This window comes from Watersipora subatra, chromosome 7 (assembly GCF_963576615.1).
Source record: "Watersipora subatra chromosome 7, tzWatSuba1.1, whole genome shotgun sequence".
NCBI lineage: Eukaryota > Metazoa > Bryozoa > Gymnolaemata > Cheilostomatida > Watersiporidae > Watersipora > Watersipora subatra.
In genome coordinates this window covers 46,333,170-46,361,160 of record NC_088714.1, presented here as the reverse complement: position 1 = coordinate 46,361,160, position 27,991 = coordinate 46,333,170, and the positions used below count along the sequence as shown (strand labels likewise).

Below are 27,991 nucleotides of genomic sequence, written 5' to 3'. Positions count from 1 at the left end.
TGTGTGTTGTGCATATGACCAGCGATAGCAGTTGAAATCTAGTAACAAATAATCTGCATCACACTGAATTTGAACTTCAAACTGGTCGTCCACAAGGCAACAGTCTAACCCCATTAAGCTAGCCTTGATACATTGGCCAGATTGTCATTACATCGATTAAAATACGCATAACGGTGCTGTGTTATGCCCAACATCACTAAAGTTTGCTCTCACAACTTTTATTAGTAAGTTTAGCAGTATACTATAATTGTACTCAAATTAGCCAATGGCGATGACATTACCTGCCACTGTTTATAAGCTGTTTTTAATACCCGTGCAACGCTAGGAATTCACCTAGTTATTTTCATATTAGACATAACATTGTCCTATTATTCCTAAATATAGCAGGTGATTGAGTTGGACAGATGGTAGCTTTACTGACTGCTAAGCTGCATGTTAGAGTTCAAGGCCTGGGTAATCCAATCATTTTTTTTAAATCCACTCGTAGTGACACGACAAGGCTCTTATTATAGTACATACTGTTAAACTTGGTACATTGTAACCTTTCATAGTCACAACCGAACCATATATTAACAGTGATCAGCAGTACAATATTGTGATGATTGCCACAGTTGAAGAAATATATATATATATACATGTATATCTGTATCCAAAACAGACTAAAGCTGCCTTTTGGCTGACAATGGTTGATTAAAGATACTGATGCTAACAAATTCAGATTTGGAAATAATTAAACTGAATAGGAATGTTCGCAAAGCAAATTTCTCAGAGCATCGAAAATTAAAACTGGTACAGTTGGTTGATGGTAGGAAGGATAAGACTCCATCATACATAGACTCTTTCACATACCTTTGTATGCAATATAGAAAATCAATCATCATAAGTCAGATGGGTAATGAAAGGAAGTGAATCAAGCATTACGTCAGGCCTCGCTGGAACCACTGTATACATTATGATGTTACCACAGTTAACTCTACTAGCAGTTCAATGAGGTATTATGAACTAGGCTTTCGACCTTATTCCTGCTTATGCTCTTTCTCCGGACTCGCCAGCAGCTGGATCGCTCCGAATAAGTTAAGTTTAGTTGAAAAGGATCTCTTCTCCGTCATTCCTCTGACATACTGTTTGTATTGGTCCGACCGAAGGAACCTTGGATAGCTGTCACTTTTCATGAGTTGAAATATGTGCTCCTAGTGCAACAACAATGTGATATGCAATTACTTGCCCCAGAGACATGCATGTGTGTATAACCTTTTGTTAGTACTAGTACGTTAGCAGGTCTATGCACCTGAGAGATCTTCGTGTGTAATAACTATGTGCACAGCTATTCTTAGATGTATAAAGGTGTAGATGGTAGCGTACTGGGCTGATAATTCAAATATCTGGGTTCAAATCCAATGCCCTTTCCTCTAATGTTCTTAACGTGGCTTTGAATGAACAGACAGGGTTTTTATTATAGTAAAAACAAAGATATTAATCTATATATATAAATCTCAGTGTTTTGTGTGGTTTCTGTGCTTCAGTCTGTTCAGCTATAGCGATTGGTACATGGATAAATCCATAACACAGAGGATTTGATCTCGGAACCTCCCGATCATCTGGTCACTACCTAACCAATTGAGCTACACGAGATGAGTCAAGCGATATGAGTCATTATCAGGGCTGAAATACGCATAGTGATTCTACATTACATTACAGCGCAGCATTACTAAAGCTTGCTCTCACGGCTCTTATTAGTAAGTTTAGCAATGCAGATACTAGCTTGCCCAAATTAACCAATGGCAATGTGCCAGGTTAATGGCTTGTGGCAGGCAACTGTTCATAAGCTGTTTTTAATACCCGTGCAAAGCCGGGCATTCCGCTAGTCATCAATAAAAGGATGTTTTTCGTTACATGTTAAAATAAAGATGACTGATGGATAGAGGATACCGTGATATTGCTTAAAACTTTAGTGATTTGTTTCTATATAGCAACCATCAAACTCATCGAGGATGAAGTTTCTTTTAGGATTTTTCTTTTTCCGCTATTAGAATTGCATAATCAATCTAGTGAGTTATGAAAAGATAAGAAAAGACAACTCTAATTTACTATTTATATAGTGCTAATAAAATATTACTAAATTTATCTAACTGCCAATTCGGTTAACTTAGTCTGTCGAGTGCTGACCCATCTTATTTAATGAAATGCAGCAGGTTTGATTGCTAGAAATGTTTGTATAAGAGCTTAAAAACCTGTTTACAGTAGACACCCATAAAACATAAACCTGTTTACAGTAGACACCCATAAAACATAAACCTGTTTACAGTAGACACCCATATAACGTAAACCTGTTTACAGTAGACACCCATATAACGTAAACCTGTTTACAGTAGACACCCATATAACGTAAACCTGTTTACAGTAGACACCCATATAACGTAAACCTGTTTACAGTAGAAACCCATAAAACATAAACCTGTTTACAGTAGACACCCATATAACGTAAACCTGTTTACAGTAGACACCCATGTAACGTAAACCTGTTTACGGTAGACACCCATATAACGTAAACCTCTTTTTACGTTTATTCACCTTAATGTAAAAGATTTATGTAAAGTTTTTGCTTTGTAATATGTAAAAAAGTTTCATATAACGTAAAGAGTCAAATAAGGAAAGTTTTCAAATTCGATTCAAATAACGAGCCTCTTAGTTAGCCTTAAAATTTAGTTTTTTCACTTGCTGCATTTAAGAAAGAAAGCAATATATAGGGATATCTCGATTATATATGCTAGTACTCTGATAGCCTAGTATATCGTAAGAAATTGTCAGGTTTGTCGATAAAGCGCAGCTAATAACTGCACAATTATTCAGTAATACATAAAGGCGGACGATTTGTGCAGGTGTTAGAGTGTCGGTCTATTAAGGTGAATGTCACGAGTTGGAGTTTCATTGAAATAAATGTTTTATCTTAACCTTTAACCCTAGCTTGGAAAAGATGGACAGACAGACATCGCTCTTATTATAGTAAAAATATATTTTTGCTTTACCTTATTTTAAAAATATGCAATCATTTTTATTTGCAGCATAAACCTTGTCGTGCAAAAAAAGTAAAAAAGTCAATTTAAAATGATTTCGAAGCTGAGCACTCCATTGAAGTTAATGTAAAATTACAGTAATCATGGGCTCTAACCAAGGAAAAGTGATAAAAAAAAACAAAAAAGTTGTCGATACAAACCAATACTACCACAGTTAATGTGCAGTTATTAAATTAAGTAGTCAAGTTTAGTTTTTTTCATTTTGAAAGGCCAAAAGAGTGAGTTTGGTAAGATCTTGAAACTGATTAGATATTTTACATCTACTTAACTGTTTATATAGCGTAAAATCTCTATAACGTAAAACGTATCGATTAGGTATTTAGGTTATATGATCGTCTACTGTATTTGTTCTCAAACATCATAAATCTCAGCTTTTAGATGCTAATATTAATATTGAGAAAAGGAGACTGAAATAATTATAGCCTTACCTCAGCGGAGTCGAATGTGTAGCGGGACGGATTTGTGACAACCTTTTCTTTTACAATGTCTGCAACCCTGGCGTCTACATTGATAGCATTTTTGGCACCTTCACCAAGATAATCTCTGTCAATCAAGCAATGCTGTTGTATTTTACTGCTGCCTAATTTTAATCGTCTCCTAACCACAGATTTTACTAGGAAATTGGGATTTAAGAGTTGTCAAATCATGTTTACTAATCCGTAGTTCATAGGTTTTTCTGAAGCTATCAGGGATTCAAGGTTGTCACAACTGGATTAGTGAGTCACAGAGAAAAGGCTATAATGGCAGTGTAGATTAGCAGATGAACTTCTAATATATCTTCCATATTGGACATGAGCTTCCCTCAGCATTTCATAGCTTGAGTTTCTAATAGTACGTTAGAGGTGCTCATACTCTAGACTCGATCTAGTGCAATTATGCAAATATTTTAGTAAAGAATTGATCCTCAATAGATTCATACATGCTTATAGACATGTACAATGAAGCTAGTAGACCTCAGCATTACATTCTATTAGAACTGATTTTTATGAGAGTTGATTGAGGTTCGATTCATAACAATTGACTTACATATTGCTTGCATACAAGAACGCTGCCCAATAATTCTAAAAGCTGTAAGTCATATTCAATTTATGTAGATAAGTCTGGTAACAAATACTCACTACCTACAGTACATGGTTTTCTAACAGAGACTATCTATACTTAATAAGCTCTCAGTTGTGCAGCCAACTTATGTATGCTTAGGCTTGTGTAGACAAGTCTAGCCATGCTTAAACATGTGTTGACAAGTCTAGACATGCTAGGCTTGTCTAGACATGCTAGGACATGCTTAGACAGGCTTAGACATGTGTGGACATGCATAGAATGTCTAGGCATGTCTAGACATGCTAGGACGTGCTTTGACATGCTTAGACATGCCTAGAAAAACCTAGACATGCTCAGACATGTTTGGACATGCCTAGACATGCCTAGACACATCTAGACATGCTTTGACATGCATAGACATGCATAGACATGCATAGGCATGCATAGGCATGCATAAACAATTATATGGTTGTTATTAGATTAACTCACACATAGATTTCTGCTACTGTTGTCTTTACTTCTCGAGTTGGTTTCGATTTTAGGTCTCGGCAGGCGAGCCAAAACTCCAAATTCTCTGAGCTGAATTCTTTTTGGAGAAATTTGCGAAATTCTTCTCTGCCTGTTGGATCTTTGAGCAGGTCAAGGACACTAAACTCCCACCTTCAAAATACAATATTTGGTTGTTTTGAAACAGATTTGCTGTTTAACTTCTTAAACAACAAATTTAATTTCATGGAAAATTTGCTTGTTTTGCTGAAAAATTGACATTCAAGTTGTAAAAAAACTGGTAAAATTGCTTTAGGTAAGAGTAGTAAATGTATTGTATATTTTTGTCCTTAGTAGATTTTATTTATTTTGCTGTAAAAGTCGCCATTTTTAATTTCCTTTAATTTTACTAGTTTTAGTTTCACTTCCCATTGTTCACCATGAGGCAGCTTAAATTAAAACATTTTCTAAAAAATTTTCCTCGTGTTAATCCATAATTTCTTGCTTTAGCTCTGCATGACACCATTTTCCCAATGATACCACTCAAACCTGTTTTCTCGGAATCCACGTTTTTAAACTCATAAAAGGAAGGTAGGACTAAATGTATTTATCCACTGAAGAGCCAAACTATGTGAAGAACTGAGTACTGATGCGTTGATTAACAAAACCGCGGGGTTCCCAAAATGTATCTTGTATCGGAAAATACTTTGGATGTCGGGACAAATATTTACACAAGCAATTTGTCACATTTTGAAAATTTGTTACTGGATATGATAGTGAAAAGGTACTAACGCTTGTTTATATTTATATTGAAGATGGCACAGCTTGACTTCTTCTATTTTAGAGGTGGAACGAGACAGGTGTTTTAAGTTCGAGACACTGTCTTGTAAAAATTCGAGACTCGAGACACAAGACAGTAAACTAATGAGTATTTGGTGATGATTTCACTACACAATGACTAGCGCACTTGATATATGAAATTGATAAACCCCTTTTTAAATTGAATTTTCTCTTGGTGTAAACAATTTGAATACAACATTTTAATAGCAATATGCATGTATTTTTTGTAAACAAAAGTGATACAAACCGCTCTAAAATAGCGAAGCCATATATTTCTAAGAATTTTGAGCTTGATTGATAATAATTATTATAAACATATTGCTTTGTACATGTATATTTCTACCATCTATTGAATAGGTCTTACTTTGTTTCCTGATACTTTATTTTCCTTCTTCTGCAGCCATATTTTAACAGCCGTGCGCAGGTGCTTCAGTTCTATTTCCTGTCTCGAGTTTGGCAATAGTTAGGTCGAGACGAGATCGATCCGGGACGAGACAGGTCGATACTCGAGATGTCTCGTGTCTCGTTCCACCTCTATTCTATTCAACTGTGCACTTGTACAAGTTCTTTTATTGATGATATAGGTCAGTCTCCAAACCATGGAGTACAACCATACAATTGTATATGTATCAGATCTCAATCATATGGATACTAATTTCTGACTGACTCTACTACCAATTCTCCTCTCCTCTAAAATTAGGGCTTCCTTATATATTATAAAAACGGTAGCCTGTCAATGTCGGCAGATCAGCCCTTCTCAGATATCAGATATCGGCTGATCTGCCAATATCGGCTGGCATCTGTCGTTTTTTATGATATATAAGGAAGCCCCAATTTTAGAGGAGAAGCGGAAGTAGAATCAGTCAGAGATTAGTATCCATATGATTGAGATCTAATACATATACAATTATATGGTTGTACTCCATGGTTTGCAGACTATCCTGTGTCATCAAGAAATGAACTCAGCTGTATTTGCCGGCTGATGTGGCTGATTTGGTTGATACGGCTGATACGGCAGATGTTAGGATTCCAATATATGAGTTATATCACTTACTGAATATTAATTAATAAATAGGAAGCCCAATTAAACAATAAAATATTTGACTAACTACAATCCTGGACAGTCATTATAGAGATTTGACAAACCAAAGCAAGCGTTAGATACATAAATATATAGAAAATTGTCGGGCACTATAATATTACAAATGTTTGACTGCTTTGATAGTTTTAATTGTGAAAACAACTCCTGATGACATTAAGATAGAAATTCTAATAACAGAGAATTTTGATATAAATTAAATTTGTAAAAAAGTTTTCTCTAAAAATAGTATTTTTTGCAAGCCATATTTGTAGCTCATGCAGCTCATTTTTGCAGCTGAAAGAAAAATTAATAAATACCAACCTCAAAATAGTGCCTAAATAGTTGAAAGTGGGACTGCTGTGACACCACTTACCTCTTATAGCTGTACCGGTCTATGCTAGAAATTGGCGTTTCAGAGTCCCAATAGTCTGTGTTCTCTTTGTGCCATACACTGCCAGATTCTGGGGAGGATGCGAGAACATCGAACTGAGAGTGCATCTTCCAATGGGAAATCAGTCTAAATAAAATGATTGCAACTAAAATTGACTGATGTGGTTTTTTGGCGTCATAAAAACATAAGCAAGTATAAACTATTAAGTAGAAAAAGAAAAACAAGAAATGATAACACAACTAATTAATATCTTATTTTATCTTAATTAACTTACTTATTAATTTCTGTGCTTTAGGTAGATATGAACTATTACTACCGACCAATGCTATTTGAAGCAAATTACGCAATGAAACAAAAAAGCAAACACAAAAAAAAGCAAAATATAATTGTGCATTGAAAAATTTTTTTTTGCATATCACTGCTCTATAATGTGAATTGGCAAAGTTGTGGTGTTTGGTATAAAGTGTAGTGGATTTTCTTAGGAGGTAGAAATGCAGTGGATGGTCAAGCAGATTGGAGATGTGATATGAGCATTTTAAACAGTAAATATCTAATAAAGCAGTTAGCTCATCAGCATTAAGAGTATTTAAAAGATGTCCATATCAGGTAGCATAAATCTAAAATGTTTTTTGAAGGCTCTAAATTTTAACGTATTTTAATTTTTTATCAATCTTTGATATACAGAGATACCAGCTGGAAGCAGCTTATGACAGAATGGACAATATATGGCTCCGGTCAAGAAGCAATAAGTCTGTGGTGTTACACTTATTTTTCTGAGCTGAACTTTATTGCTAAATATGTTTGCACTTACGATTCAGAAACCTTGGAAACTTTTTGTCTTCTCTTTGCAACCTGTTTTTGAAGAAATGTTTTCTGTTCCAAAAGAATATCTCCTAGCCTTTGTTTAGTGCGAGGACAGCCTTTTATTACAACCTGTCATCAATAAAAATATAAAGATGTGCAAATACAACACAAATACATAAATAAAAAAAAATACATAAAGTTCACTTACTGCTTTTAAATTCACCCCATACCTCAGTGTGATAGCTCTAGAAATAACTACATTTATAAATAGACATCTACAGTTTCATAGAGACCTACATGTACATCCAACTGTCTAGACAGTCAAACAACAAAAATGTTAATTAGCTCTGAGGACCGCTCTATATATAAAGCGGTCCTCATAAAATATAAAGTATAAAATATTACATTTTTTTTACATATATGTAAAAAACTGCCATATGTTCGAGCGTATAATCCAGCAAGCACACACCGTATTCTATGTAATTGTTTTACTGCCCTAAAATTCAATTACAAATACTTCAGGTAAATATGCAAAGGGTTAAAACAATTGTATTATATAAAAATTACTTAGATTTTTTAAAATGTTTGCTCATGTTAATCAATGAGTTCTAGTTTTAGCTCTACATAACACCATTTTTCCAATAATACCGCTCAAGCCTGTCTTTTCGGGATCATGTTTTTAAACTTATAAAAGGAAGGTAGGGCTAAATGTGTTTATCGACTGAAGATCCAAACTATGTGAAGAACTGAGTACTGATGCACTGATTAACAAAACTGCGGGATTCCCAAAACGTATCGTGTACCGGAAATTACTTTGGATGTCGGGGGCAAATATTTACACAAGCATTTTGTCACATTGTGAAAATTTGTTAGTGAATATGATAGTGAAAAGGCACTGACGCTTGTTTATGTCTACGTATATTGAAGAGGGCACCGTTTGACTTCTTCTATTCAACTGAGCACTTGCACAAGTTCTTTTATTAATGATATAGGACAGTCTGCAAACCATCGAGTACAGCCATATAATTGTATATGTATTAGATCTCAATCATATGGATATTAATCTCTGACTGACTGAACTACGCAGGCAAAGCCCCGTGTTACACAAGTATTGAAATAATTACCTAATGGATTTGAATAACTTAAGCTAGTAACTTAAGCTAGTCTAAATCTTTACTATAATAATAGCCATGTCTGATGCCAGTTTAATAATCTCTCTTGTAATCATGATCTTAAAGCAGGCTAGTATCAACCAATAGTAATTTCTCATGCGCTTCAAGTATGTGTATTTTAACCAATATAATGAATATGACCACAATTATTCTATTCTATGGCAATGTAGCTGTTTGGCCTAAATCCAGTGCGAACCAGATATTTCGCTCCCTAAATTTTATCGTTATAACTGAACACACGATTGACAAGTGACCAACAGACAAACACTGAGTATTATATACATCTACTAGCTGTGCTACCCGGCGTTGCCCTGGTATAACAAATCAGCTTATAAACAATGAGAGGTAATGATAGTTGCCTGCTACTTGCTATTAGCCTGGCAGGTTGCCAATGAAAAATTTGAGTAAGCTTACTAATAAAAGCTACCCGCTTCTCGTGACGTTAAGCAATCACCCTGGGTCGTGACCTAAAGCGGTAGAGTATTTGCACCCATATAGCGACATACCTATATCGCCTAGCGAATCTATCAAGCTAACTTAGTAGGGCATCGGACTGGTGAATGGGAGGGTCCGAGATCAAATCTTCTGCAATATGGATTCATTATTCTAAGATTTCAATAGCTCTAGCTGGACACATACATATGCACAAACTTTGAGATATATATATACATGTATATATATATATATATAACTATATATATATATATATATATATATATATATATATATATATATATATATATATATATATATATATATATATATATATAACTATATATATATATAGATTTTACATGCATTTTACATGCATTTTAGTGCATTTTATATATATATATATATAGAAGTAAAAAGAGTAAATTTTCGCAACTAAATTATATAAAGATTAAAATTATTTTAATAAGTATCTATTTATAAATATATAAATCTTAGTGTATGTTTCTCTGTTATTTGCCTGTCCAGTTATAACGATGAAGTTTTAGGAACAAAAAAATCCACTTTGCGCTGGATATGAGCTCAGACCCTCCAGGTCTGCAGACAGGCATTCTATCCACTAGATCACGTATCCAACTTATCTAACTAAAATAAAATAAGTTTTCATCAATACTTCACTATACATCATGAAAATAGAAATGCAAATTTGGCAATTTAGAGGTTTTGAGGTAGATGTAATGGGGGTACGCAATGTGACTCGTTTTATATTATACTAAAGGTATTATAATTATAATAATATTATAATTATATTATAGATAAAGTTTAAACTGCCTTGGATTATATAATGTCTAGTATTTTTGTGCTATTTATGTTTTATTTTTAATTTAATGCAACTGTTCAGCTTTCCTTACAAAAGCGGCATAATTTGAATGCTTTGAAAGTGACATGTTATATTATTATAATATTGAAGACCTTTGGTAGTATAATGAAAGAGTATACATGCTTGTTTATATCTACATATATTGAAGATGGCACAGCTTGACTTCTTCTATTCAACTGTACACTTGTACAAGTTCATTCAAAATAAATACAACAACTGTAAAGGTTTTCAAACCTTGTCAAACAGCTGTAACTTTTGAACTTCATATCACGAGGAAAAGGTTTTGTGCCGGATAACTAAATTAAAATTAAATAAAACAACTGTAAAGGTTTTTAAGCAACTGTAAGTTTGAAATTTTGTAACTTGAAAGAAGTGTTTCGTTGAAATAAATTAGAAGGAAAAATAAAAATGTTAAGGCGTTTAACTGTAAAATCATTGTCAAATAATGGCTAAATGTACATGTAGTCTATTTCGCTACAATTACAATAAAAAATTATTTAGTATACAATTATTATTTCAGTTCATTTCAGTTTTGGCACGCAAAGATATCATAGGCTATAGACGTACATAGAGGGGTAGTCATTATCTAATGCAACCACCTCTTGGTAAAAATCATCATCATTAAAAATAGTACCAAAATACTATGTTAAACTTAGTAACTAAAGGTATCTACAATGACCTTAGTGCACTTTGTGGTTATGATCTGCAAGATAATATAACATTACAATGTACTACGTAGAGAGTTCTTACTTTCGAGACAGACGTGTAACATAAACACTGAATCTAACTAAAATGAATTTAGTTTATTAAACACATACATGAAGGAGGTTTTAGTATGCATTTTAGTGAACTTCAAACTTTTAACATAAATTTTATTAATCTGTTTGTGAAGGGTTTTTATTATTACGGATACCGGATACACTGTATAACGGATACGATAAATCACCATGGCAAGTTCAGCGACGTATATCTTTTAATAACGTACTTTATATGATCACTACACAAATCGCCAAGTTTTAGGTTTGAGATAAAATATTACCGTGGGGCTGAACAAATTTGCCCTAACAAAAAAATATGAAAAAGCATCGTGTTGAGTATATTTGGGTCCCAAAAAATTTCTTAACAGGGACATCATAAGGCGTGGGCGCCGTGATAAAATAATTAGCGTGTTATAGCATACGTTATAGTGCATAGGAAAACGTATGTAATTTGTACGGCTGGTATGGCTCAGTGATAGAGTGTTCTGAAGAGAAACTTATTGATGCATTTGTTGTGAGTTCAAATCCATCAGAACATTAATATCAAGATTTTAGTATCTATAGCCGGAATGCAGACAGAACACAAACATACGTTGAGAAATATATATAGAAGATGTTGATACATACAGAAGGGCTGCTGATTCGACCTTCCTTTTGCAAGTCTGGCTGTGTTGTATTCATGCATCCTGGCTGTAACAGAGTTTAGGTATAAATGCTAAATTCAGTTTAACTCAGTGGATTAAAATTGAAATTGGAGATAAACTAGATTATATTTTCGATGCTCAAGGACCATATATTCACCCTGTAAATGTTCTTATTTTGTACTTACCCAGCGATGCACTGAACCATTGTATTGATAATTCTTTTAATATTTTGTCAAAAGAGTCAAGATGTATAAATAAACTTAATAGTTTTGAATCTTCTTTGTGTAAATTTTTGGTATTGCGTTCATAATACTGCACGCTAATACCTTTTTATTTATTGACGCTTTGTGGTACCATACACTAAAAATTCGTTTTATAAAAATGATAATGCACTGCCCAATAAAAGTAATATCTATATATTACAATATTATATGTACAGTATTACCGGTTAAAATAATGGTATATTTGTATATATGCAATATTTGTGTATATAATATGTGCATATTTGTATGCTATATATATTGTTTGTATAGTTGTATACTATATTTAATAATTAAAATATATACATCAAATAAATTAACTTAAACTTAACTTAGAAAATAAACATCACAAGATGTAGAAATAGAAGCTCTACAAATAATTATTGTATATTATAAAATAGTACTTTTCTAATACTACGAAGTATGAATGATCTTACTATCTTTTTAAAAACAATGTTTACAAATTTGGTATGTTGTAATAGAGTTAAATCTTTTTTCATTCTAGCACTGCGTTTCAACTGAGTAAACGCAAACACACATTGTCTATATACATACATCTCAGTCTGTGTGTCTGTTCAGTTATAGTTGATTAAAATCTAGGATGGAAAATTCACATCACAGAGGATTTGATCCCAGAACTTCCCAGTCTTTAAATCATAAATCTATTTCACTACACTATGAAACCCAAGTGGCGTAACTGTGATGACATTATTACATAAATTAAAATACTCACATTCGAAGGGCTTGGACATGATGATTATTGCACGTTATGCAATAAGACGATTATTAACCAGCGATTGTTTTAGTAAAGATTTAAACTACTGCTTACGAAGTGAGTTACTCAAGTTCTGTGGTTAACTATTTAATTGCCTGTGTAACATCGGGGATTCAGCTAGTAAGTATTGTAGATAATAGTAAGCAATAGGATATAAACATATAGCCATGGTATAGCAATAACATATATATAATAATAAGTAATACATACAATAATACATATAATAATTACATATAATACATATAATAATTAAATAAAAAATAAAGCATATAAGCATATAAAATAATACATATAATAATTACATGCAATACTTGTGGTGTAGGTATGAAAAAGCCTATGTTACAAACCAAGAAAATTACACTCAATAACACCAAGTTGCGCTATATCCTACACCTGTGCTGGTGAATCAGCTGTTATTGTTACTGGTACTCTGGCAGTCTGTTGTACTGCGAGAGATAATCAGGTGCAATAACTAACTTCACAATTATTCCCAAGTGCAGCAAAGTGGCTGTTTGGTGTAGGTGGTAGAGTGTCAATCTAGTAAGCTGAAATTCAAGAGCTTCAAACTCATTGAAAGCAATCTTTTTACCTAACCTTTAAGCGTGGCTACAGATGGTGGACATGGCTCTAGGAAATGTTGATAAGACCACGGATCTCTGTAACGGATGTACATTTTAAACAGTTAGGATAATGTTTTTAACACACGTACCGCTGGGTAGTGCACATCCCAGAATGCCCTTTCTTGACTTTCCAAGATCTTTTGTTCACTTTTTGGCCGCTTTTTGTCTAATCTACAAAGGTTTGAACATGTAAGCGAAAAATGTACAGATTCATATCAGTATGAGAATGAGTTCAGCTTGTGACTCAGTACATCCCTAGTGGCTACAAAACTCGAATTCATGTCTAGAGGGTGACACTATTATCTAGTAATTGATTTCTGTAACTAACACCGCTACAGCTTGTACTATTACTATGTTGCTGTAGGCATGAACTGTTGGTGTCTTACTGACTATGTGTTCATCTTTCCATTCCCAACTCAGACCTGCTAAGTTACAAGTCAGCAAAAGATATGGCAGCGAAGACTTCAATGGTTAGAACTCACAGTAGAACTTGAAAAAACCAAGTCTAGAAACTCAAATTGAGCTTAGAGCATCAATGTACCTTCTTTTCATCAAACCTAAATGCAGATTTTTGACCAGTGTTTCAAAGAGGAGTCCAGCAACAAAGCCTAAATAAGGTAACATATACGCAAAGAAGATTTCACTGGCTATTGGAACAGAAAGAGTTGTGGGCGGTTTGTAGATGAACAATGGTGGTCTTTACAGTGAGCACAAATAACCTTTGGTGCACTTAGTGAGCAGGCTTTATAACCTGGGTGCCACACACTATTGTTGTGTCAACATGTGGCAGAGAATGGGGTCTATGGTAGCTTAACGCTTTGAGCACCTTTTTGACCCAGCAGTTAGTAATCTGGTGCCCTCCTGCTCTTTTTGTTGAAAAACTGGGAGTAATTAACCTCTGAATGGTGTGGAGAAATACAAAAGTAAAACTTTTCTTACGCCATGAACAATCAGCCGAACCGGCAAATGAGATTTGTAGACCCAAATCTAGATCATTTTTTAATACGGGATTTTAGCAATTACGTTTTTGGCCCCTTTCCAGCATCACTCTATTAGAAGAGTATGTATATACATGAAATGTAACATAATCAGTTGCACTGCCCTCTGTTGACCTTGAGAGATGGTTGCTACTTCTTGTTGCTCTAATAACAGTAATTATCTTAAAAGTTAACTCGCAACAAAATTCACATGCAGTTATTCGGTATCAAACGATTCACCATGTCTTACTCTGCTGTGTTGTGGGTGCAAAATATGTGGAAATATGGTTACAAGCTCATAAAAGCTCAAAAACGAACTGTTAATCTCTGCCATCACGAAACCGCCATAGATCGTAATTAGTTTATTTCTCTGACGTAATCAATCCATTTGGTTATTGTTTTGACACGTAATGTTCTCACGTGAATTGAAAGGCCAATAAAAAGCTTAATATAAAACTTATCGTAGCACTAGTTTATGACAAACACTTCGGGTTTTACCGAAGAGCCCATATCAAATATAGATGTTCACTAGTTTACAGTTTTGTTTCGGCTTGGTCTAATCATCTAGTCGTAATCTGATCATGTGACCTATACTTTCTGTCAAACAGCGCAAATGATTTCTGCAGCATTTTTCTACTATCACAGGTGATCAACAGGCTCGTCCTGTTTATCAGAGGATGATATGCACTCCTTCAAGCTAAAGTTGAAAAATTAAACAAATTTTTACGGTTAGTTTTGAGATATCAGTGCTCAAAATGACAGCATTACAATGATGATGAAATAGACGCATAAGAACAATAGATATGGTTTTATTGAATGTGTGAAGTATACTTGTGAAAATATTCCGACGAATGAGGTTGCATGAAAGTTTAAACAGAAGCCATCTCGTTCAAGTACGTCCCATTTGAGCCGTTTTGGAAAGGGAGTCTAATCTACGGCCGTTTTGTGATGGCCCCAATTAACTGTTCGTTTTTGAGCTTTTAAGAGCTTGTGATCACATTTCCACATATTTTTCACCTGCAAAACCGCAGAGTAAGACATGGTGAATCTTTTGATACCAAATAACTGTAATGTGAATTTTGTTGCAAGTCAATCTTTAAGGGATGTCCCTCACCTCCCATGTCTCTACTGGCATGTAGTAAGCTGAGAGATAAGGAACTAGATACCTTTTATTGATGGTATGACAATTGCTAAGTTTCCATAGAGCGATAGCATATCGACACACCTCCATATGGCGGTGCAATGACATCATGAAAACAGCCGTGTTGCAATCAGTCTGTCGGAATTTAATGTAAGTGTTTGGAAGCGAAACACAAGGACGATGCACCATCTTTGTGCCATAGAAGCGACATTAGTGACCAATAATGTCACACCTGTGTGTGCGCATAGCTCTTGCTTTCCTGTTGTTTTATATGCAGACATATGCCTTGACATAAGGATTTACACAACCATCGCTCTGCTATTTCTTTTCTGTCAGTCTCTCAAAATCGACAAGAACTTGCATCTTAGTGATGCATGCTTGGGTTCAGCAGTATGGTAAAGTAAAGGTGACCCTGTTATCAGTATCTACCACTTCTGGAACTGTCAGATTAACCTGAAAAGATGCATTTCGCAAAACGTCCAGTCTGACAGAGCCAGGTAGCAATTTAACTTGCCCGATGTGTGAAGGACAGAAGTGGATCTTTAACTTGCCCACAATGTCAGTGTGATACAAGGGAGCTCCAAGTTATGGTCTAGATACAAAAGACTCAACAATTTAGAGTTGAAAGCTTGCTGAGAGAGTTTTGTCAGATCGGCATTAAGCAAGACTCTAACCACCAACCTCTTAGTTGGCGGTCAAAGATGATACCACTAGGCCACCCTGACACCCTATCGCTCTACGACAGCACCCTATGAAAGCATGATCTGCTTGTCGGTCCAGCATAGCACTTCGGCAATGGTGCACCCAGGTGTCGCTACACTATCTGTATAAAAACTTATAATAACTATTTTTAGTTTTCTGGAAAATACTTACTTGGATTCAATTTCTGCTCGAGTGTATATAAACTGCCAAGTGTCTGCAAACTTCTCTTGCAGTTCACGAAGGGTTTCAGCCTCGTAAGGAGCTAATCTGAGGCGGTCTTTTTTCTTCAATAACCGTTTGCATAAGTACGTTGCTGTATCAAATCAACCATAAATATGTTACATATATGAACATGATATAACTTCACTGTTTGAGATGGAATGAAACAAAGCATGAAACAGCTAAACTGCAAACACGCTAGGCGATATGTAGCGCGATATCGTGCCACCGTGGTGCCAATCTGATCGGGGCAAGTTGATGCTGAGCGATACGCTAGACATGCTCAATCAGATCTCTATCACATGTGTGATGAATGTTTATTGGTTGTTTTTCTCCAGAATGCACTGCACTGCTAAAGTTGTTAATGTCGTTGTCTAGAAGGCACCATATTTACTTATACCGGTATTTATTTATTAACATCTCCGAAAAAACTGATTATCCATAATATTATTGGCTGTTTGTGAATGTGCCTGCTTTACCACTCGCTGGTGAATCACCCAAGTATGTTTGGGCACATGCCAGAAAACTCAGCAGTACCTCTGCGCTCCACACGACGCCCACGGTAAAGTCACCCCTGCGCTTTCCAAGGCGAATCCTTCTTTGACAAAAGAATGCTTGCGCTGCAGGAGTATTCACCATGGCGTACTGGAATAGTTTAACCCTTGTAGTCTAACTATGAAAAGGAACTTACTACAGATTTCTTATGCTAAATATTAGCTAGAACATAACTCTTTCAAAATATAGTTGCCATAGACCATCAATAGTGAAATTCACATTTTGATTTGAAGACTTGTTAATTTTGATATAAAAATTTACTTTTTGACCAAAAAATAGCTTATTTTTTCCGTATATTGGCCTAAAGACCAACATGAAGGCAGATATGTATGGGAAATATCCATCAGAGTTCATAGCATTACACTTTACAAAAATGTCCTTATCGACATTTTGATCGGAAAGATTCCTGTTGTTAGGGATTATTATAGAATTACTAGGTGAAAAAAGGTGAATAAATCAAGAAATAAAATAAAAATAAATAAATATAAATAGAATAAAAGCACAAGCAGAATACTTTTTGTTCTTAACAAGCTAAGAATAAAAAACTATAGATTCACTTTTTTTCTAGAAATCAATTGTTAAAAAGCAAAATTTTAACTTATTGACTTGGAAAAATCCCTTTTTACTATAAAACTTTCAAAAAATGGCCAAATATGAGTTTTAAGCATTAATTGGTACATCTTTATTATTTTATCATAATTTCCCTGACCTTGTTGGCTTCATGCACAGCTTGTAAATAAAGTTCATCTTCATTTATTCAAATTAGTTTTTTGACTTTTTACCATTGTGTTCCATTGTCATCTTAATTTGCATACTAGTTGTACTTTCCAAGGTGTTTTAGAGCGGATATTGTCCAAGCGTGTATTTATCAGCATGCATCTACCACAGTATAATCTTTTACCACCTCTTATCTAGATTGTTCTCACAGCTAACCAATTGTCGGAGTCAACTTATATCCCATAGAGTGATACACCATGAGGAATGTACCTACTGGTAAATATCAAACACTTACCATAATGACTCTCTTCGACCTTGTGACACCGGCTCTGCCAATAACATTTTGTTTGAAATCTATAAAATGTTGAATCATTTTTGACTGTAAGAATGTGATCATCAATAGGGAAGATATAACCATTGGCAGATATATGATGGGCTATGTGTAAGCATTCCCTCACGTCAGCCACTTCTAGATTGTCTATTAACCATTTGATCACCTCCGCACCTGTAATAATATCAGTTTGTGTGCATAAAAATGTACAACATAGGTTCTAATATTCCATTCCTTTACGCTAGAGCAATCAGTGTACCCAGTTAATACTTTTCTCTTACATATGATACGGTAAAAAGACAGGAGTTGATAATATTGGATATTTCGGTATCATGACCTTTTTTACTAAAATTACCTTTTTGTAGCTAGTTCTTAGGACTTAGGAACAAGGATTTCATAAAATTTGTAAAATATTTTGTTCTGAGTAAGATTGAAATAAATGAGATTTTTTTTCTTACATGTAAAAAAACAGGAAATACTTATAATGCAATACACTGTAACAAAGCCACCTGGGAATTTTTTGAGGGAGTCGACAGACTTTGAACTGATGTAGTGCAGTAGCGATTGGATGCCTCTCTTAACACCACCAAAGGTGTGATTTGAACCAATATCCTTCTGATTACAAGTCAGCACCCTTAACCACCGACTCATAACTGCTCGCACATGTAATATAATTTGCTTTACTTCGACTATGCCTTATTTGTGTACAACATCTGAATAGAAATTCAACAAAACTTTTAAAACAAGTAGAAAATCTTTATAAGTTTTAAATATCATTAGAAGATTTTATGGAGAAAAGAACTGAAGAGATCCTAGTACTTGTCTCACACTCTAACTTTACTCTTGGAGGAGATGGAGATAACACCTTTTTTACGGCAATATTTTATTCGATATAATTTCATTTCAAACAGAAAAGTTTTTTAAGTATGCGATGCGAAGTCCTAAAAAGGGCAACAGTTTGTCAACAAAATCAATGATTCGACATATAGGGTGTAAAAAAACTTTTTCTGTTAAGAAAACAGATATCAGGTAGAAAATTCAAACAAGAAAATATTTTGCATCATTTATTGATTTTTCTTCTGAGCCAAAGCTAAATAGAAAGGTATTTTAGAGTAGTTTTATGTTTGTCACCATAACTTTTCATCTCGTTTACCATTACATAGAAAGATATATATAGGTTAGTTTACGAATGTTAATCTTTACTATATCTTTACTATAATAAGACCTGTGTCTTTCAAAGTAAAGGTTGATATTAGTTATGCGAAATGGGAAAACAACTGCATCGTACAGGATATGAACTTGCATTCATCAGCTTGGTAGATGAACTAGCTAACCCCTGCACCAACCCTAGTTTGCTGTAGATATAATGTACATAATATTTATTGTTTATGCTGTATTGACACACCTGCCAATCTCCCACAGTACACCGGACTACCAGGGTACTAGTATAGGATAGTTGATGACCTGGTAGTGATATAACAGTTCAATTGACTAATAGGTAAATTAATTGTTAACAGAACAGATATCAAAAATTGATTTAAGCGTGTCTGTGTTTTCTATGAAATAGAAATAATGTAAAATTAACTTTTTTCTAACTTTTTAACTAATTCTATTATCATCTTAAACAACCTCAACCGTGTGTAGTATTCAACAACACAAGAAAAAATGTTGAAAATACTTTACTGCAAAAATTTTTATCCAACAACATTATTATTATTTACGAAAGCACAGAGCACAATTGAATGATATTACAGCAGTTGGCAAGAAGAGATCAGCTAGCCAGTCCTCGCTGCTACAATGGAAGGAGACTACTGCTCTATTACAAAAGTCTCTGTGGATTGTTCTATGAACAAATCGGTACATCCCGTTTAAATCTGCAAAATTTGCTAAAACTGCCAAAGAAGAGATAGATGTTTATCGCTCACAGATCTTTTCATATAAGCTTACTATACACGTCACAAATAAAGCATATACATGTAATTTACTCTTCACACATGGACTTTGCGTGTAAAATATTTTAGTCTGATACAATGTGGCTCTTCGATTGGCAGAGCTGAAGCTGATACCAACACACTGTCATACATATCATTGAAGATGTGAGTTTTAAAAAGTTGTTTTGATTTTTGTTCGCTTCAATCAGAGCTGACATGATTTGGAGACTCTTTTAACAATTTACAAACATTTCCATTTAGCAAAGACATATAAAACTGCATGTGCAGCCAGGTGTAACACTCATAGAGCATTTTATCATTAGCAAAAGCACCGCTAGGTTTAGGCGTTTTTGACTTATACTATGCAAATTAAGTAACCGCAGGAATTCAACCAGCAAGTAGCAACAAAAATTATTATTGTAGAGCATTGACAATTATTTGTGAAATTTTGAAGCCATGAATAGCGGGTCTAATTTCATTTAAAGGTCATAACAGAATCTATCTTGATCAGTTTGAGGGTAAACAGGATCCTGAACTTGGCGGCGATGAGACCCTCAACTTCATTACAAGATGAAAGGAAGCCATTTAAAAGAATGCTATTAATATTACACTGCCTACCTGTAAAAACGGAAGGTGAATTTGTTGTAAACCGGCTTTTCTCATTACGTATGGAAATGCCTGTCTCCTTCTCTTGCATCATCATCATCAACTGCGTCATCTAGAACAGGACTTTAAGTTACTAAATATATATCAAAAACAGAGCTTAGTCTTGTAGCTAAGAAATTAGAAAGAGATCTTAAAATAAGACCACATAAGAAAACTTGAATTTTTGTGTATATATAGACTTTTGCTGGTTATGGCTGAGCATGAACACCATGATACTATATAATAGATGTATTTGTCATTCAGCTGGTTTGACATTTATGCTCATTCTTTCTGCTGATATGGCTATGAATCAATCTCTTGAAGAATGAGTAAGATGTTTGCAGAAGATGTTCATTTCTTCAAAAGTATTATTGCACAAACAACGGCTCTGAGTTCAGTAGCAAGGGAACCTCCATGACAGGAGACATGCCCAAATTGGGAGAGCAAATTAATGTTGGATGTTATTCCTGTCACCACCAGTAGCCTTTTTGGGCTTTGAACCTTGACCTTTTGTTTACAAGTCAGGCGTTTTAAACCACAAGTCCACTAGCCCACAGCTAAAAAAACTCTTTTTATCAACCTCCAGATGAATTGCGCTAAAGAAAGTAATTAAGTCAAGAATACAAGGCAATTTTCCTTGAAAACACATCTCCATAAATCTTCACCACTATATCTTGGCAATTATGGGTAAAGGTTATGAGGCTCTTACATGACAACCTAAACTGCTAAACTGCGTAATTGAGAACAAATACAGAGAGTTGTCTTTAATGTTTGAATAAGGTACATACAGAGAGTTGTATTTATAATGTTTGAGTAAGGTAAATACAGAGAGTTATTTCTGCAATGTTTTAATAAGATAAATACAAAGTTGTTTTTAGAATATTTGAATAAGGTAAATACAAAGAGTTGTCTCCAGAATGTCTGAAAAAGATAAATACAGAGAGTTGTCTTTACAATATTGGAGTAAGGTGGATGCAGAGAGTTGTATCTACAATATTTGAGTAAGGTGAATACAGAGAGTTATTTCTACCATATTCGAATTAGGTAAATCAAGGTTATTCTCTACTGTAGTAAAGGATGTTTATTTTTGGACTTGAAACACTTTTCAACTCTCTAGCAGAAATGTGTAAAGTTAAAAAATCCTGTGTTTTTGATGTTATTTGTTCCAAAACTGCAGATGAATTAATCTATAATGATTTATATGAATTCCTAAAATACCAGATAGAGTAGCTTGTGAAGTTATGTGCTTCAAGGATTCACATAACTCTGTCAACATTTGTTCATCTTCTTCGGTCATCTCTCTTTTAGCTACATTGTATATTAAAGCTACTAAAATTTCACAATTTTTTCAAATGTTATGATACAGCTATTAGACTGGCCAGAGGGTTATGGTATAAGAATAACAGATTAAAAACCTTCTCAATGCCGCAGTGGATAAACATACTGTAAAACCTCTATTTGAACGCCACCTTATTTGAATGCCACCTCTATTTGAACGCCACTATAGCAGAAGGTTTGAAAAATTGAGTGCCACCCTTTATTTGAACACCACCTTTATTTGAGCACCACTTTGACATTCTTTAACCTTCTCGAACCCATAAGTGATCAGTAAAACATTGTCCATAAAATGGTACTAACAATGATTTGATTACATCAATAACAATTAATTCTTTCGTCGTTGCTGTTCATATCAAAGTCCATTTTCTAACTCCAAAGCATTATAGTTTTTCATTAAAACTTTGGAAGCAGCACCACGGAAATAGTTAATAACTGTATCAGGCTAGCAGTTGTTTCATGCAGTTTAAAGCAGTCTTGATACTTCGATGTATATGACAAACCGCTCAACATTTATGATGGAAATTTAAGGATAAATATTGCCTTAAGCGCGCATGTGGCTAAAAAGTTCAGCATTATTTCTGGGAAAAGTATTCTAAATAGCAACACGTAAAAGTTTTGCTCTGCTAACAAATTGCTTAGAAGCTAAAATCGACTGATTGATGGATAATGGAACATAAACATGTATAAGTGTTAATAATGATGATATGTCTGCTTTCAGTTTGACCAGCTTATGCAAGCTCTCTGCATACCGTTACATCAGTGATGTATTCTTAAGGTAGGTACTATTAATGCTTTAGTAAGTACATATAATTATAACATTTAGCTTGTGTGAGTTTTCGTAATACCATACACCGATACAGCATTCCACATGACCTCTACATTGAAGGTCATTGCCAATCCAGATGCTTAGAAGATCAATATCACACACGTATGACGGCGTCGTATGGATGTTTCTGGAGTGCCAATGGCCACTTGGCATCTCACTCAATCAATAAGAAATACGGCTTTAGATATATTTCTATGTAGACGTATGGAACATATGTGTGCCTGTTTAATATGAAGGACCTAGGATCTGCGAAGATTAACTTAGAAACATCTTGATAATTTGGTATTTTAGACTCAAATCGTCATTTCTATGTTGAACTTATCTCAAAACAGTTAACCTATCAGAGCTCTACTCAAATATATACAGAGAGCTTTTTGAATTGGTAATGTTGTTTATGCGTGAAAACTAGTTATATTTTTTCATCCAAGTTTTTACTCTAAAAAAGTCTTTCAGAAGCTTGAGGGAACACCCAATAGAAACCTGATTAACACGATTTTATAAGGTGATGGGACCACCAGCCGTGCTGTCAACATGATTAGTGTATTTAAAAAAAAAAGTTAAAGATGAACCTTCACAAAACTTTAGTATATTTTATCAAAAAATATTGATACTTTTTTTATTTGCAATTCTTTTAGATGTTGGAGATGATCTGACGGTTGGATGTTTCAAAATTAAAATGAAAAAAACTTGATCGCAGTTAAAATGCTCTGGAAAAAAAACATGCAAAATGGGTACATCCCTTTCGAATTGAATTGAGAAAGAAATCAGCAAGCTATACATTCTTAACCATAGACACTGACAGGTTTCTAACTCGTATTCACAACACAAGAGATGAACAAACTGATTCTGAGTTGAACAAGCAAACACTGTCTATTTTAGCCTCCATAGTTCCAATGTATGAGCTCTCTAACTGTTGCTCGCTGTACAGACTTCCCCTTAGATGAATAAACTCCTAGGGCTAGGAAATGCATTTTAACATCTAATTATAATTCAGTGGACTTCCTTTTTCAAAAATTATTATCTTGGTTTACCAGTTGCAAGTCTCTATTTAGCATATACTGTGCCGAACCATGAACATTCCTCTGGTGATACCAGAACTCTGGCTTGGTTACAAAATACTCTAGTGCAACCTTTAGAATATCTAAAAAAGGATATCCATTATATGGTAAGAGTGATGAAAACAATAAGAATGGTTTAGCCTTGTGGTTACCCGCGCTTGTCAGCAGACTTGAAATTTGAATGTCACCAGTTCAAATGCACTACAAAGGTGATTTTCCGCGGCTTTAACTTTATCACTATATTTGGACAGCTGAACGACAGACAGATGACAGACAAATACTGAGATTCATATATATTATAGTTATTATTACTACTACGCTGGCAGTCCCATGCGATGTGATAGGTCACCATGTGTAATTATTATGTGCAGATTATCTATGAGTTTGGAACGGTAATTTAGTGGCTCAGTGGTGGAGTGGTTGACTTTTAATCAAAATATCCAGGTTCAATTACTGTGGCAGGCAACCTTGTTTACTAAGGCTGGGTCCCATATCGATTGCAAGACCCCGCGGTAATCTTGCGCAGCAAAACGCTTGCGACACTAGGATCGACACTAGGATCGGCGGCTTCTGTTCCCATAAAGCTTCATTGCTAACAACCGCAGGAAAATGTTCGCTCGTCATGCCATTTCGACAATGGTGACCTTCACCTGTACAGTGCATTTTGAGAAGGTTTTGCCTGCGGCTTTTCGCAAGATTTGATCAGCACTAAACTCTTGCGTTGACCGCCGGCAACTACTGGTGATACTCGCCGTGTAGGTTCACATTTCACCGTAATATCCAGCGGTGCTGTCGCCGGTGTTTTGCGGCGTATATGGGAACCAGGCTTTATTGTGGCTTTGGACAGACAAATAGCCATGACTCTTATTATAGTAAAAATTTGTTATTATTTTTAGGAGGAAGTTTGTTGCATATAATTTCTATCAAATGCCTGTGTGTTGATGTAACTACATACATACATATTTTTCTTTAATCAGTAATTTTATACATATACCGAAAATAATCTATATATGTATTATTACACATACTTTATCTATTTTTATTACTTTATTGGCAATAATTTCAGTTTAAACAGAAACATTTTAAAGTTATGTCATACAAAAATCATAGAAAAGGGCAATAGTTAGTTAATAATATCAAATAAATGTTTTGACATATAACATTTTACATATAGTGTTCAAAACATTTTGTCTGTTAAGAGAACGGATATTAGGTGGAAGATTATTAAAAAAGGTAGAATAACTGAAATATTTCTGTTTCTTATTTAAAGCATATGTACATTATGTTCATAGAAACACTACATTTTCTTCACTCTTCTAAGTGACCAATTGTAAAACAGCGTAAAATAGTTCCTTGACAATAAATTTTTTTGTTCATTTTTACAGTTTTTGCTTGCTGTTATATTTTTTTGCTATTTTGATGAGAATCTTGGTTCAGTATCTTAAAGTTTTTTGTGTTGAGGTTTATTATCCTTTCTTTGACCAGTTCGTACACAATAGAGAGCTACTTAAGAAGCTAAAGTCGAACAAAAAATTCCTGTTTTTTCCGTTAAAGCAAGGATCTTAGCTAACCCACAAACAGATATGTAATAAAAGCTTTATACATTAAGCTACTATAATACAAAAAATATATTGTACTGCGACAAACCATAAATTTTATGATCAAAATATAAAATTCTAGTTTTTAAATATTTTTAAATATTAAATAGCTTTTTCTTTCAATACACATAATTTACTTTACTATTTTTTGTTTTTGTTTTTTTTATATTTACTTTACTATTTTTATTTCATGGTCTAGTTTGCTTTAAGTGTCATTGTCTAGTATAAACAAAGTTAATATCCACGTATCTATGTTTATTCTAAGGTCATTTTTGGCCAATAATAATGAGATATTGTGCAAACCTTTTTCAAAAATATGAATACAGACTTTGGCCCATTTGCCAACCCAGGGGTTCCCAACCAGACAGGAATTTTCCCTAGAGGGGAATTTTGAATATACAAGGGGGACCAGAGAGGTGTCTGATTTGATAAATTTTTAATTTATGTCCTGCAGTGCCGTGTGAGTTTGGGTATCATCATTTAACATTTTGGTTTTATCTATAACACTATAGTTGCTAATAATGAGCTACTAGTCAGAACCCAAATATATGTGAACACATCCATCCAGATTTTGATTGGATAGTAAGTTAATCTAGTCATCAACCAATTCATCGTCATGCCGAAGGTCATCTATTGTTGTGTGTTGTATGCATGCTGTATAAAAATTAATAATATGTTGTTATATGTTTAGATATGTACAATAAAATGGAATTATAAATTGTATCGATTGTTTTTAGTCATGTGAGTTAAAAGTGCGAGGGGAATTAAATTTATGAAAAGGCTTACGGGGAACTGAATGAAAAAGGTTGGGAACCCCTGTGCTAAGCTAAAATAGAACTTACAAACAAGATAGTGCAATTTGTTATTATTTTCATTTAGCTTTGGAAAAACAATAATTTAAAGAATGAAGGATATTTAAAAAACTAATCATGCCTTTTTGGAGTTTGGCTTGCTTAGAAAAGTTTAAATGCAAATACAGCATAGACATTAAGCTCAGGCTCTGAAATTATTTGTTAAAAAAATTAGATTGTTGGCTTTTACCATGATTAGTCAATGAAACTGGCATTACAGTCGACACCCGCTTCTTTGGCCTTTAATTCTCTTCACTTTCAATTGTCCAGTCAACATCTGTAGTCTGGACAATGGCTTCACGAGGCTATTGTCTGTCCAAAGAATGTCAACCTTGACCGATAAGTGGCTCTCGCGACAGATGACCCGAGCAACACAGACACCCGAGCGAGTATTGTACTGTATGTTTTGTTTCTTATGATTACTGCTATTGATATTATAACCCAATTGCAAATATAACTATAATTTACTCTCTCACGTATACTGTATATGCATATTGTACCATATTGTAGCCTGAGAGCATGTGTACGGGACAATACAGGATGTCTAATGTACAGCAAAGTACTCAATTTTCAATGTCCGGACTTTTTTATTGTCCGGAGGTGGCTAAGTTGATGTTTGTTCAAACAGACGAGGGCCGACTGGATAGTCTTGCATCTACAGATTTGTAGCGTGTCTAGCAGCAGTCACATGAAGCTACATGGTAGAGTTTCAGGCTTTAAGCAACTTATTTTCTAGCTGCATGTCGAATCATACGCTCTTAAACATCTTTAGTACATATAAAACAAATTAACTGTTATGTATGGTATGCCAGTGACTTCTAACTCAAATGCATTCGTAGAATCCCAGGCTCACTTAAAAACCTCTATTACAGTGCTTAAGTTCAATATCTACACTAAAATTTTGTGAGCATTATGTAGCTCCACGACATTGAATGTCAACTGTTTTTATACTATCTGACTATTCTTTGTTTTTCTGTATCATCATCTAGCTCGTTTTAAATGGCATTGACCAGCGAAAATAAAGTTCATACCTGCATGTATCTACCTATCCATCTATCCATATATGTATCTAAGTATTTATGTATCTGCCTATCTGTCTATCTGGCTATCTATCTGTCTATCTCTCTGTCTATCTGTCTATCTGTCTATCTCTCTATCTGCCTATCTGTCTATCTGTCTATCTGTCTACCTGTCTATCTCTCTATTTGTCTATCTGCCTATCTGCCTATCTGTCTATCTGTCTATCTGTCTATCTGCCTAACTGTCTATCTGTCTATCTGTCTATCTGTCTATCTGTCTATCTGCCTATCTGTCTATTTGTATATCTATCTATCTATCTGCCTATCTGTCTATCTGTCTAACTGTCTATCTGTCTATCCATCTATCCGTCTATCCCTCTATCTGTCAATCTGTCTATCTGCCTATCGGTTTATTTGTCTAACTGCATATCTGTCTAATTGCCTATCTGTCTATCTGCCTATCTGTATATCTGTCTATCTCTCTATCTGCCCAGCTATCTATACGCATGTACGTATAGCAAAGATTTTGCATACCTTACCAGAAGCTGCTAAATCAGCTAAAGCCTGTCTTCAGATGTAGTAAAGAATTCATGATCTAGAAACATTATATGTGAAGAACTCTTTTGCCTAAGCTACCACAATCCATGCTTAACCTTGAACACTCCTTATCATTTTCTACTAGCTAAAGACCATACCTTATCAGAGTTGTAAGGAAGGCATGACATCTTATGGCAGGTACCTCCAGTTCTCTTGATGTAGATTAACTATATCTTTGTTCTCCCTTCGCAGGCAGCGCTGTACTATCAGATGTAAAGAGGTATCCTC

The 27,991-nt window shown here is 34.5% G+C and overlaps 2 protein-coding genes across 2 annotated transcripts; one reads left to right on the top strand and one right to left on the bottom strand.

Annotated features, from left to right (window-relative positions):
- Nucleotides 1-588: 588 nt before the first annotated feature.
- LOC137400343 (regulator of G-protein signaling 7-like) lies at nt 589-27,991 on the bottom strand. Its single transcript, XM_068086672.1, has 11 exons — nt 27,862-27,991; nt 20,450-20,549; nt 17,865-18,074; nt 16,250-16,391; nt 13,348-13,429; nt 11,587-11,649; nt 7,725-7,846; nt 6,896-7,039; nt 4,605-4,775; nt 3,503-3,617; nt 589-1,190 (listed from the first exon to the last, which is right to left on the bottom strand). The coding sequence occupies exons 1-11, from the start codon at nt 27,889-27,891 to the stop codon at nt 1,017-1,019; spliced, it is 1,353 nt and encodes a 450-aa protein (XP_067942773.1). The 5' UTR covers nt 27,892-27,991; the 3' UTR covers nt 589-1,016.
- On the top strand, nt 27,147-27,746 carry LOC137399622 (guanine nucleotide exchange factor subunit RIC1-like). Its single transcript, XM_068085803.1, has one exon. It carries the CDS (start codon nt 27,147-27,149, stop codon nt 27,744-27,746), a length of 600 nt encoding a protein of 199 aa, XP_067941904.1.